We start from the raw sequence: 14,157 nt of genomic DNA, 5'->3' as shown, positions 1-14,157 counted from the left end.
GCATATTAACCATATAAAACAAAATCCTGATCAGACCAACCTTGGTCCCCTAATGATTTAGCCATTTGGGTTTTATAGGCCCCGACCTCTGTGGTAGCAGAACCTTGCATTGAGTACGTAATGCATAAGCACCTGATAATTGATGTCTCTAACAGAAAAAATCAGCCCCAATTGAGTCCTTTAACAGTTACTTCTGTATACCTGCTGCTACGGTAAATGCTTGGAGTCCCAGGAGTGCGACTGCTGGATTATATAGTTCTATTTTTAAGTTTTTGAGGAACCTCCATACTGTTTTCCATAGTGGCTGTACCAATTTACCTTCCCACCAAGAGTGCATGAGGGTTCCCTTTTCTCCACAGTCTTTACCAATACTTGTTATTTCTTGTCTTTTTTTTTCTAAGATTTTATTTATTTATTTGAGAGAGAGAACACAAGCAGGGGGAGGGGCAGAGGGAGAGTGAGAAGTGGACTCCCCGCTGAGCAGAGAGCCCGGTGCGGGGCTCGATCTCAGGACCCTGGGATCACGACCTGAGCTGAAGGCAGATGCTTAACCGACTAAGCCACCCAGGTGCCCCTCTTGTCTTTTTGACACTAGCCATTCGGACAGGAGTGAGGGGATATCTCATTGTAGTTTTGATTTGCATTTCCCTTAGTGATGTTGAGCATCTTTTCATGTGTCCGTTGGCCATCTGGATGTCTTCTTTGGAGAAATGTCTGTTCGGGTGCTCTGCCCATTTTTTTTAATTGGACTGTTTTTATTTTTTTCTTGAATTGTGTGAGTTCTTTATAAATTTTGGATATTAACCCCTTTTCAGATACATGATTTTTCAAATATTTTTCCCCTTTGGTAAGGTTGCCTTTTTATTTTGTTGATGGTTTCCTTTGTGGTGCAGAAGCTTTTTAAGTTTGGTGTAGGCCCACTTACTTATTTTTGCTTTTGCTGCTTTTGGTGTCAGATTCAAAAAATCATTGCCAACATCTGTGTCAAGGAGCTTATCACTTATGTTTTCTTTTCGAAGTTTTATGGTTTCAGAGGTGCCTGGGTGGCTCAGTCATTCTGTTCCATTGATTTATGTGTCTGTTTTTATGCCAATACCATATTCTTTGATTACTGTAGTTTTGTAATACAGTTTGAAATTGGGGGACACAATGCCTCCAGCTTTGTTCTTTTTCTCAAGATTGCTTTGGTTAATTGGGGTCTTTTGTAGTTTCATATAAATTTTAAGATTTACAAATCTAATTTATAGATTAGGTATGTAAATCTAAATCACATTTCTACTGTGACAAGTGCCATTGGAATTTTATTATTTTTTTATATATTTTTAAAGATTTTTATTTATTCATTTGCGGGAGAGACAGAGAGAGCACAAGCATGGGGAGAGGCAGAGGGAGAGAGAGAAGCAGACTCCCCGCCGAGCAAGGAGCCCAATGCGGGACTCGATCCCAGGACCCTGGGATCATGACCCGAGCCGAAGGCAGACGCTTAACCATCTGAGCCACCCACGTGCCCCGCCATTGGAATTTTAATAGGGATTGCATTGAATCTTAGATTGCTGTGGATAGTGTAGACATTTTGACAGTATTCTTCCACTGCATGAGCATGGAATATCTTTCCATTTATTTGTGTCTTCCTCAGTTTCTTTCATCAGTGTCTTATAGTTTTCAGTGTACAGGTCTTTCACCTCCTTGGTTAAATTTATTCCTAGGTATTTTATTCTTTTTGATGCAATTGTAAATAGGACTGTTAATTTCGCTTTTTGATACTTTGTTATTTGCATAAAGAACCACCACAGATTTTTGTATATTGATTTTGTATCCTGCAACTTTACTGAATTGGTTTATCATTTTTTTTTAAGATTTTATTTATTTGACAGAGAGACACAGCGAGAGAGGGAACGCAAGCAGGGGGAGTGGGAGAGGGAGAAGCAGGCTTCCCGCGGAGCAGGGAGCCCAATGTGGGGTTTGATCCCAGGACCCTGGGATCATGACCTGAGCCAAAGGCAGACGCCTAACGACTGAGCCACCCAGGCGCCCCCTGAATTGGTTTATCATTTCTAACAGTTTTTTGGTGGAGTCTTTAGGGTTCTCTCTATATAATATGTCATCTGCAGACAGTGACAGTTTTACTTCTTCCTTTCCAATTTGGATGTCTGTTACTTCTTTTTCTTGCCTAATTGTTCTGGCTCCCAAAGTCTCTTTTCAATTAACAGCCACCATAGTACTGTTAACATACCAGACTGCATCACTCTGCTGCTGAAAACCTTCCAGTGACTTATCTCATTTAGAGTAAAAGCTGAACATCTTGATTGTGACCTGATAAAGCCACATCAAAGCTGAGAGCTCTGACCTCATCTTTTGTTCTTTTCCCGGGTTCCCTCCACTCAGCCAGAGCTTGTCTTCCTCTGCCGTGCCACTTTCCTCTGCCTGAATTCACATATCTGCATTCGCTCCCCCCGTTCATGCTTTTGTTTCAAACTCCACCTGCCCTGTCCCCTTGCATCCGGGTTTTCCTTACCTTGTTTTGATTTTTCTTTTTCTACAACATGCCTTTGAACATATACTTTGTCTGTGATGTCTGTTACTTATGCCTTGTGTCTCCCCCTGGAATGTAAACTCCTAGAAGGCAGGCGAATCTTAGTTTCTCTTGTTCACTGTCCCAAACAGTGCCTGACACACAAATAATGAATGGATGAGAACTCTAAAGAGGTTTTCCCTAACTGCCCATTTCATGTTGCCTATTCACCCTGCACCCCCCACCCCGTGGTTACTCTCTATTCATGTAACTTTTTTTTTTTCTACTTTGTTATTTGAGATCCCCTCTACTAGAATACAAAATAAGCTATGTGGGGGCAGGGACTCAAGATAGTAAACATGTTCTTAAAATATTCATTAACGGAATCAATTCTAGAGAAGGACTTTGAAATTTCTCAAATCCATTAACTGCATATGTAAATTTTATCTTGTGACAAATCTGATGATTTGCTTATTCAGTCGGAGTCAATGTTCAGTGGTCAGAATACATAATTAGTTACATTCTTTTTATTACTGTGACTTGATATATTTGGCTGTTAAAGAATTCCCAGGGGCGCCTGGGCAGCTCAGTCGGTTAAGCATCTGTCTTCGGCTCAGGTCATGACCCCAGGGTCCTGGGATCAAGCCCCGCATCGGGTTCTCCCCTCAGTGGAGAGCCTGCTTCTCGTTCTCTCTGGCATTCCCCCCTGCTTGTGTTCTCGTGTGCTCTTTCTCAAATAAATAAAATCTTAAAAAAAAAAAGGAATTCCCAGACTCCCCTTGGTAGTTTATAATAAATTAGGCAAATATTTTTTAAAAGTGCAATGATTGGTAAGGCTTAAGGCAAGATTTTTGTTTTTTTACAACATGCTGTAGAACCTTCCGCCTGTATGTAAAGGGAATCAAATAAAGAAGATTTTCATTCTATATGGGAAGGATTTTTGATTATCACTGAAAGTAGCAAGTTGTACAGGGAAGAATAACTGGGCACTGAAGTATTAATGTGTAAAAAATAGCTGTGATTTTATTCGGGAAGGTACATTACCATCCCTTCAGTTCCTGCGGATTTCGTGTGTGAGACTCAATGGTGACCCTCCCATTTGAGTCCTTTTTAATTATGGAAGCGTATTAGCAGGTTTTATAGGAAATGATTACCACAAGAAAGTAGATCAAAAATCCAATTTGATTTTTAAGCTCTTTTCTATAGTCTCATAATAGGTATCTGGGTCATACTTTTCTTTAAATTTCTTTTAAAAATATTGCAAGTTGGGGGTAGTTAATACTTAGACAAATCCATTATAGACATTAAAACATATAGACTATGGATTTTTCTTTTATGTTATTAGATATTGACAGTTTCAGAATGAAAGTGGAAAAAACCTACCTTGCTATTGAGCATAGTAAAATGCATCTTTATATTAAGAAGAAGAAGGAATTAAGAAGAAGAGCCTGGGTGGCTCAGTCTGTTTTGGCTCAGGTCATGATCCCGGGGTCCTGGGATCGAGCCCCTGCATCGGGCTCCCTGCTCAGCGGGAAGCCTGCTTCTCCCTCTGCCACTCCCCCTGCTTGTGCTTGCTCTCTCTCTGACAAATAAATAAAGAAAATCTTAAGAAAGAAAGGAAGAAAGAAGAAAGAGAAAAAGAGAAAGAAAGGAAAGAAAAAAGAAATCAGTGCATGAAAATTCAAATAACTCTACTAATCACGACCAGAAGTTTGTTTTGAGTGAATTTCATTCTGCTTTTTAACTAGGTATTCTACCACTAGCACGTTTTTAGTAAACATTTTGTTGTATCCATTAATATGATTGGTTTCATTATTAACTCATTAAGTCGTTGTCTAGGAAGAAAACTAGAAATAGTGCCACAAACTTGCTATAATCTGTTTTATCACTGTTACTTTATGACCAAAGAGTTTTTGGTTTGCTTATTTTTTTGAGATGCTACATGTCAGATCATATGGTATTCATCTTTTCTGTCTGACTTATCTTACTTAGCATAATACCCTCAAGGTCCGTCCATATTGTCACAAATGGCAGGATTTCCTTCTTTTTATGGCTGAATAATATTCCATTTATCCATCGATGGACACTTACGTTGTTTCCCTGGCTTGGTTGTTGTAAATGATGCTACTGTGAACATGAGGGTGCAGATATCTCTTCAACATAGTATTTTTGTTTCCTTTGGATATGTTCCCAGAAGTGGGCTGAAACAGATTTTTTTAAGTTCATTATCGCCTACTTAGAATAACTGTCCTGATAGCCTTAGGTCTATGATTCCAGAAGGTTGTGAAAATATAAAAATTTGCTCCTGCTGTAAACCTCAAACGTATCTCTAACGAGAACCTGTGGGCTGTCACTGGCCCAGCCTCTGGAGCACTAACGCAGCTTCCTTTGGTTATGTGAAAAAGCAAGTCCTGTGGCCCCAGAGCTGTGCATGAACACCCCCCTGCCCTGCTAGTTGGGTTTCCGTACATCCTGTGGATAACCAGATTCCGGCATCCATCCCTCAGCACAGTAGAGCATATGGCAGCAGGATGAAGGACCTTAAGGGAGGCTAGACAGCAGAAGTCAGAGGAGGAGGAGGAACAATTGGGAGGGTTGAGATGTTGGGGGGCCATCCTTCTGGGTCAGGAGGCTGGACTGTAGTGGGGCTAGGTTGGACCTGGGGCAGGCGGTGGTGAAACCGGGTGGTTTGGATCTTCAGCACTCAGCTGTACTAATAACTCCGTGTAGGCATCACTCAGAAGAATTCTACCCTGGGATTGTAAACTGACAGAAACTCCCCAGGCTTCCACGATTGGAGCCAAAGCATCTTTGGTGATACAGCAGCATAGAAAAGGAGTCTTTCCAAAAGTAATAAACTTGCAAAGCAAAGTTAGAATGCTCCCAAGAGTAACTGTAAGGCCAGTGAAAATCCTTAAAAGTTAGTCCAGGAAACATTTTATCATAAGGAACTTTGCATGACTTTTTCTTACCCTTTTCAAATATAGTATACATATTATAAATTCCTTATATATATATTCTTTATAGTATATTCCATATATATATATACATATATATATATATATATAGTACATTGTACTATAATATAATAGCTGTGGTCTTTCAGCTCTCCCTGTTCAATCTCTTTTGTGGCTTTGTTGAAAGCCTCGAAACCACATATGTTTTCTTTCTTTATTTTTATTTTATTTTATCTTTTAAAGATTTATTTATTTATTTGACAGAGAGAGACTGAGAGAGGGAACACAAGCAAGGGGAGTGGCAGAGGGAGAAGCAGGCTTCCCGCCGAGCAGGGAGCCCGATGCGGGGCTCCATCCCAGGACCCTGGGATCATGACCCGAGCCGAAGGCAGACGCTTAACCGACTGAGCCACCCAGGCGCCCCATTTTTATTTTTTTAATTATACTTATTTATTTGACAGAGAGAGACACAGCGAGAGAGGGAACACAAGCAGGGGGAGTGGGAGAGGGAGAAGCAGGCTTCCCGCGGAGCAGGGAGCCTGATGCGGGGCTCGATGCTAGAACCCTAGGATCATGACCTGAGCCGAAGGCAGACGCCTAACGACTGAGCCACCCAGGTGCCTCACATATGTTTTAATATCTTAATTCTCTTTGCATGAAATAGAGTTTTTATATGTTGTGGAAAACAGAAGAGAGAAAAGTCGTATACAAACAAAAATCATGATTTGACATTGTTACTGATTTATTGGACCACAAATTGATTCAAGTGCAAAGAGGCAGAAATACATGAACTTTACAGTAAATGCCCACAGTTTTTTTTTTTTTTTTTTTAAGATTTATTCATTTATTTGAGAGCGAGGGAGAGAGTACAAGCAGAGGGAGGGGCAGAGGGACAGGGAGAAGCAGACTCCCCGCCGAGCAGGGAGCCCGATGCGGGGCTCCATCCCAGGACTCTGGGATCATGACCTGAGCCAAAGTCAGACGCTCAACCAACTGAGCCACCCACGCGCCCCGAACAGTTTGTAGTTCTAACACATGAAACTGCTCAGTGTTACCTGTTTTGTTTTGTTTTGTTTTGTTTTTTAAATGGACTAAATGACACTACAAGGCAGACTTTGGCCTGATTTTTTTTTTACCTCTTTCTGTCCCAGTCGATTTTTGAGCATTTTGTAAAGCACAATTTTCAAGTGTTCAGAATTTCACCCGGACATTTAAGTGCTCTAAAATGGCCATTAACGTACCCTTTTGAATGAAAGGCAGCCCAGGGCTGCAGAAAGCTCAGGCTTTAGAATGAGATCATTGGGTCTGAATATCCCCTCCATTATTTGTGGCCTAGGAGAACTGTTCTGAGCCTCATTTCCCTCATCTGGGAAAACCAGTTGCTGCTGGGATTAAAAGAAATGCGCCAGTCTCTGCATAATACACAGCACACCACTCAGACGTTCTGTCGTTCTTATAATTTGATTTTAAGTCGTGCCGTGTACAGGATGAAGGAGGACATGAAGGAGAAGAGTAGAATTGCTTTACATCTGTATTATTTATTCATCTCCCCTTTCAAACACATTTGAAAACAGACCAGAGAGAGATACTATGGTGAAGTGACACAGCCTTTTGAAAGCACTTGTGCATGCTACTCTGGAAGATGAGATGCTCTACTCTTCTACAGATTGGTACCTACTGAGTGAAGAATCTGTTCAGCTTTAGTTAGTTCACAGCTGAAGTGCAGCAAACTTTTAATTCTGTGTGCCAAGAAGGTGACTACAAAATGAGAGGGCTTTAGCAACCACCTTATGCTATGGAGCATATACCGGGTAGAAAGTACTAAAAAAGGCAAAGGAATGCATCCACCTCGTCACGTGGCCCCAGGGGAGTGAGAAGCAGAGACTGGTAGGACGGTATTCCCCTACCTCCCATGGCCTCTACCACCACAGAACAAGTGAGCCGGGAATCCAGCAACACTAGACTCCAGCTGTGGCACTGGCCTGAGAAAGAAAGTTCTTAGGGTATTAGTGAGGTCAAAAGAAAGTGGAATTAAGGATCACATGGTCTCCCAGTCAACTTATTATCCCAGTGATTCTGTGGAGGAGGGTGATTCCAGATCTCAGTCTCAGTTGGTATTTAAGTGCTGTTTCCCACTAGTCCTGCTAGGACCCCACCTAGGGCTACAGGCCACTTTGCATGTGTGTTTTCTGCCTTGCTCCCTTCTTACTGCGGGCTGCCGAAGCACGTCCCGGGGCCCTGAGGAGAGAAGCAATGCTGGAAAAACCATAAAAAGGCTTCCTTCTGGGCTGAAAGTGTGTATGTGAATGGGAGTGAGGCCGAGAGGCCCGAATGAGGAAAAGGGGAAGTCCTGTGAGGACCCTGCAGCGCGCAGGCCGGATGCGCGGGTGTCCACTGAAAGCAGGGTATGTTTGGTTAAAAAAATGATGGTTTCATGGGATAAACATTCAAAGATTCCTTAAGCCATGTTCCCTTGGGACTTCCAAGTTGGTTAAAAAAATGAACGCCTCTGTGACTGAGGACTGTGGAAGAAAATGAGAATTCAAGAGTTGGGATGGCGGAAGCATGAAAGAAAATGAGAATTCAAGAGATGGGACGGTGGAAGCAAACAGATCTGGGGAAGCCATACCGTGTGCTCGTGTAGGAGATAGTACGAAAGAATGCACACTGGAGAAAACCATCTTGAGGGGCACCTGGGCTCTTGAGGGGCTCAGTCGTTAAGCTCAGGTCGTGATCCCAGGGTCCTGGGATGGAGCCCCGCGTCGGGCTCCCTGCTCGGGGGGAAGCGTGCTTCTCCCTCTCCCACTCCCCCTGCTTGTGTTCCCTCTCTCGCTGTGTCTCTCTCTGTCAAATAAATAAATAAAAATCTTAAAAAAAAGAAAAGAAAACCATCTCGAATGTGATCGTCATTTAGTGTTACAGCATATGGCAGGTCCTCAACTCTCTTAACTAGTTTGGTCTGAGGAGCGTCAGAGTGGAAGAACACAGACGAAACCGTCCACGTAGGGCCTTAAAAGACGGGTGAATATGAGCAAACATTTATTTAGGTGTGGCATTTTTGTGGTGTATAGCAAGTGCCCATTTATTTTTATTAAGATTTTTAAAATTTATTTATTTATTTATTTGAGAGAGAGTTGGGTGAGCAGGGGGAGGAGCAGAGGAGGAAGAAGAATGAGGGGGAAAGAATCTCAAGCAGACTCCCTGCTGAGCCGAGAGCCTGACACGGGGCTCAATCCCACGACCCTGAGGTCATGACGGAGCCGAATCCAAGAGTCAGAGGCTTAACTGACTGAGCCACCCAGGTGCCCTGCAAATGCCCATTTGTTGAGCACTCTCTATTCCGAACACTGGCCTGGCCTTGTGCGTGCATATTTTTAGAGTTTGGGTTTTTCGGGGGAAGTAGGGCGGTGGTGGTTAGACTCCACATATAAGTGAGATCATACGGTATTTGCTTTTGTCTAACTTATTTCATAAGCGTAATGCCCTTGGGGTCCATGCAAGTCCATCGCAAATGGCAGGATTTCCCATACCTCGTGACGTGCATTTTCTGAAATAATCATGCTGCCGTACTGGTGTTATTACTCTCATTTTAGCCATGAGGAAACATTGCTCAGCGAGGGTAAGAAATAATGCCCAGGTTGCTCACCTGATAAATGGCAGAATCAGAGCTCAAATCCAGGCCCATTTAAAATGCCCTGTTCTTGAACCCATGCGAACGGAATTGATGTAGAAAATGTCTTCCACGCAGTAGGCGCACTGCTTGAGTTAGAGCTGAAAGGAGGTCAGGGAACCAAAGGTGACATCATTTGGCTCTTTTGGTTCGCATCCTGGAGTCTTTTTCTTTTGTTTTGATAAAAGCCTTGTTTCTCCTCTTCACTTTCACTGTTGTCCATTCTGATTTTAGAAAGAGAGTTCCTGTAGTAAAAACACTGAGGGACGGGATTCCACTGTTCTCTCCTCCTCGTATGTTGTATACAGCTGATTCCCCTATACAGCTCCACATCTAATGTGAGCAGTATTGGTTACAAACATGAGCCAAGCAAGGAGGAACATTCTGTATTTATGTCTTAGACTGTCAGAGCATAAAATTATTATCTGTGGCCCCTGTTACTATATGCTAACCTGCACCACACCTTCAGTTTTTCTGTGTTTCAGTGTTTCCTCTTCCTAGGACTGCAGTCTTTGAAAAGTTAATGCATAAAAGACAGGAGATTTTTCACAGGATCCTCTGTAGAGTTGTATGTTGAAAATTTATGTCTTCTAGAGATGAAAACACATATGCAATGCTTAAACTCTGTATCCTCCAAGGAATAAAAGACCTTGAGGGAAATGAGAGACCATGCTAACATTAAAAAAACAAAAACAAACAAAAACCTTGGATCTACATTTTTGTGATCAGAAACTCTCCTGAATAATGGAAAGATCTATTCAAGAAAATCCTATTTCTAGCAGTAAAACCAAGTCTGATTAAGACTATGTCTTCATTTAAAGGGCACCATCATATACTGCTGGTTGCTGTTTAAAATGGTGCAGCCCATTTGGACGGTAATTTGGAACAGAATTTAAGAAAGTCTTGGTAACTCATGGCTTACTCATGCTACCTCTGGGAATCTGTCCCAAGGAAAGAATTCTAAATAGAAAGAGGCTTTTTGTATAAAGTTCTTTCAAAGTAGAATATTTGTGAAAAAAAAATTATAAACCTACCTAGCAAAAAAAGGTGATTAGTTGGAATAATTTGTAAATGGTATATTTAAAAAGCATATCATATAAATAGTATATTACTTTAAAAACTGGAAAAAAGTGAAATATGATTGTGGCTGTGGGAGTAAAATCTATAATATTTAAAGAAATTTCAAGGAAAAAATGGAAGCACCATCACTTTATCAAGGATTGTGTTTCACAAAAATAGACTCAAAATGGATGAAAGACCTAAATGTGAGTCAGGAATCCATCAAAATCCTAGAGAACACAGGAGCAACCTCTGTGACCTCAACCACAGCAACTTCTTGCTAGACACATCTCCAAAGGCAAGGGAAACAAAGGCAAAAATGAACTATTGGAACTTCATCAAGATAAAAAGCTTTTGCACAGCAAAGGGGAAACAGTCGACAAAACCAAAAGACAACTGACAGAATGAGTAAAGATATTTGCAAATGTCTTAACAGATAAAGGGTTAGTATCCAAAATCTATAAAGAATTTATCAAACTCAACACCCGAAGAACAAATAATCCAATCAAGAAATGGGCAGAAGACATGAACAGACATTTCTCCAAAGAAGTCATACAAATGGCCAACAGACACATGAAAAAATGCTCAACATCACTTGGCATCAGGGAAATGCAAATCAAAACTACAGTGAGAGACCACCTCACACCAGTCAGAATGGCTAAAATGAACAAGTCAGGAAACGACAGATGTTGGCGAGGATGCAGAGAAAGGGAACCCTCCTACACTGCGGGTGGGAATGCAAGCTGGTGCAACCACTCTGGAAAACAGTATGGAAGTTCCTCAGAAAGTTGAAAACAAAGCTACCCTACGACCCAGCAATTGCACTACTGGGTGTTTACCCTAAAGATACAAATGTAGTGATCCGAAGGGGCACGTGCACCCCAATGTTTATAGCAGCAATGTCCACAATAGCCAAACTATCAAAAGAGCCCAGATGTCCATAGACATATCAACGGATAGATGATGTGTTAATCTAGATACAGTGGAATACTACTCAGCCATCAAAAATATGAAATCTTGCCATTTGCAACAACCATGGATGGAACTAGAGGGTATTATGCTAAGCGAAATAATCAGAGAAAGACAATTATATGATCTCACTCATGTGGAATTTAAGAAACAAAACAGAGGATCATAGGGGAAGGGAGGGAAAAATAAAACAGGACGAAACCAGAGAGGGAGACAAACCATAAGAGACTCTTAATCGTAGGAAACAAAGTGAGGACTACTGGAGGGGAAGGAAGATGGGGAGATGGGGTAACTGGGTGATGGACATTAAGGAGGACATGTGATGTAATGAACACTGGGTATTATATAAGACTGATGAATATCACTGAACTCTACCTCTGAAACTAATAATACAATATATGGTAAATAATTGAATTTAAATTTAAAAAAATAAAAATTAAAAAAAGGATTGTGTTTCAGTGGTAGAATTATAGGCAACTTTTTTTTCTTTCTTTTTTTAAAGTCCCTATTCCTAGGTGCCTGGGTGGCTCAGTTGGTTAAGCATCGGCCTTCAGCTCAGGTCATGATCCCAGGGTCCTGGGATCGAGTCCCGCATCAGGTTCCTTGCTCAGCAGGCAGCTTTCTTCTCCCTCTGCCTGCCACTCCCCCTGCTTGTGCTCGCTCTCTCTGACAAATAAATAAAATCTTTTTTAAAAATTCCCTATTTCCATTCGAGGAAAAGCACCTTCTATGTCATTAAAGATGGTAGTGGATACCAAGGATCAGATTTCCTATCCTATGTCCACTCTGTGTCTACTGTGCCTTCATCCAGAATGTGGTAGCCTTTCTCAGTCTGCATATTGTGGATGGATCTGAGTGACTTCTTGGCTCTTAGCTTGGTCCTCAACCCAGACAACAATCCTGTGAACAGATTAACTGTGGAACATTTGGAAATAAAGAGGGGCTTTTATTCCAAATCCCCATTTTTCCTCCCTGACAAGCCAGGCCAAAGAAGAGCTCCTTCAGTAGGGAGAAACTGCTCAGAAAAAGTCCATGTGCCCACAGTGTGAAAAAACACAATGCCAGTTAAGACAGTAATACCGCTTTTCACCGTTTCTGCGCTTACCTGTTTTTTCCTCACCTTGTAGATAAATGGGAATTGCCTAGATAGAGGACAAATACTTAACCTGTAAATTTGCAAAGCATCAAATAGTGAAGGATGGCTTAATTCATGTGGCCATCTTCAATGGCTGACCAAACTCAAGGATGAAAAATAATAGAATTAAAGGTCATTGATGGGCACCTGGGTGGCTCAGCCGGTTAGGTGTCCGACTCTTGGTTTCAGCTCAGGTCGTGATTTCAGGGTCGTGAGATCAAGCCCTGATTCAGGCTCTGCGCCCAGTGTGGAGTCTGCCTGAGACTCTCCCCTCTCCCTGTGCCCCTCCCCTCTGTGCTCTCTCTCTCTCTCTTGCTCTCAAATAAATAAATCTTAAAAAAAAAAAAAAAAGAATTAAAGGTCATTGATTTCATAATTCCCTGCAGCCATGAATTAGACATAGTCTCTGGTTCTTTTTCACCCCAAACACTGTACTTCTAGAATTATGTCATTATTCATTAAAGTAGCTGTTTGGGGTGGGAGTGGCAGTTACTAGGTCTTTTTCACTGAGACCAAAGAACGGGGCACTTTATCCTTCTGTGTGTGTCTCCTGATTTCCGGTGGCTACAAGCTATTATGTTGTGAACACATGTTTCGGGACTTCATCTTCACCTTCATGACATGTAGTGCTTTCAGAGAGAACAGTGGCCTTTCCCTAGTTCAGAAGTGGGTGGTATGCGGTGCGCAGCGCAAAGACTTCCCGTGCCGTGAATACTAATGAGCTGTTTTGTGAGAAGGGACGCAGGTGGAAGAAAACAACAATGACAGTAGATAATTCAGTGTATGTTGGGTGGTATCATGGGGAGAAAAGAGAGGAACTTGGTTGTTTCTTTTCTTTTCTTTCTTTCTTTCTTTTTTTTTTTTTTTTTTTTAATTTTTTCTCCCTTTCTTTTCCCTCTTTAGACAAAGCCCGTTGCATTTGCTGTTCGGACAAATGTCAGCTATAGTGCAGCCCACGAAGATGATGTTCCAGTGCCAGGCATGGCCATCTCCTTCGAAGCAAAAGATTTTCTGCATGTTAAGGAAGTAAGGAAAAGGATTTGAATTTCTGCCCGCATGCATTTTCACCTTGAGACATCATTTCTTCTCTCTTATTGCTGTGACCTAGCATTGCACGTAGCCCCACTTGTGTAACGTGCGTGGATGCAATGCCGCTCAACCTTTTCTAATATAAATATAACCTTTTTAAAGAAGAAAGAAGTCACAGGCATCCTGCACTAACTTCAGGGCTCCCCTGGGCTCTGTGACCCAGAAATTGGGAATTACTGGAGTAGAGGATCCTTTTTTATGCATAACCTGTACTTTTTGTTTTAATTTTTAACCTTGGCTGTGTGTCGTTTTCCCCTCATGTCTCAAGTTTAACCATCTGGGGAGGGTTAATAATAATACCTAGAATTCATGATCTCTCCTCTCTGCTGACAATGCCTGAACGCAGACCACCGATGCCCTGGACCCTCCCTGGGTAGTAAATGTCTGCTGTGGAAGGGAGAATGGTAGGCCTTGGAGCTACTGAGGCAAAGGAGTAGAGAGCAGAACACTCCCTTTTTCTCCATGCCAAAAGTCTCCACCTGTCAGTTAACAATGACTCATATCCCTACACTGGAAAGATGCACCCTTAGTTAAGGTTTATTTTGAGTCAACATTTATCAGATGCCTGCTGTGCAGAACATGGTATGAAAAGAGCAGAAATTCCCCCTGAATGATGTTCTCAGTGTGTGAGTATGAGGTTTCCTTGGACCTGCAGGAATGAGAATTGGAGCGACTTGCATCTGAGGGTTGATAGGTCATGAGGAGCATATGTAAACTTCAGTGCTCACTGTGATATGGGCTGTAGGTAAAGAAGGTGATGACCGCC

General features: G+C 41.9%; 1 protein-coding gene across 10 annotated transcripts in view; it reads left to right on the top strand.

Moving 5' to 3' along the window:
- Nucleotides 1-14,157, top strand: part of CACNB2 (calcium voltage-gated channel auxiliary subunit beta 2) — a 389,518-nt gene that overhangs the window by 336,325 nt on the left and 39,036 nt on the right. For all 10 annotated transcript variants that reach the window (XM_027594126.2, XM_027594129.2, XM_027594134.2 and 7 more), the window contains one exon: nucleotides 13,206-13,328. In XM_027594126.2, coding sequence (XP_027449927.1) covers nucleotides 13,206-13,328 — 123 coding nt within the window. The remainder of the gene's footprint in view (nucleotides 1-13,205; nucleotides 13,329-14,157) is intronic.

The sequence above is a fragment of the Zalophus californianus genome, chromosome 9, assembly GCF_009762305.2.
Source record: "Zalophus californianus isolate mZalCal1 chromosome 9, mZalCal1.pri.v2, whole genome shotgun sequence".
NCBI lineage: Eukaryota > Metazoa > Chordata > Mammalia > Carnivora > Otariidae > Zalophus > Zalophus californianus.
The sequence above is the reverse complement of the archived record's forward strand: the minus strand, read 5'-3'. Positions and strand labels throughout refer to the sequence as shown.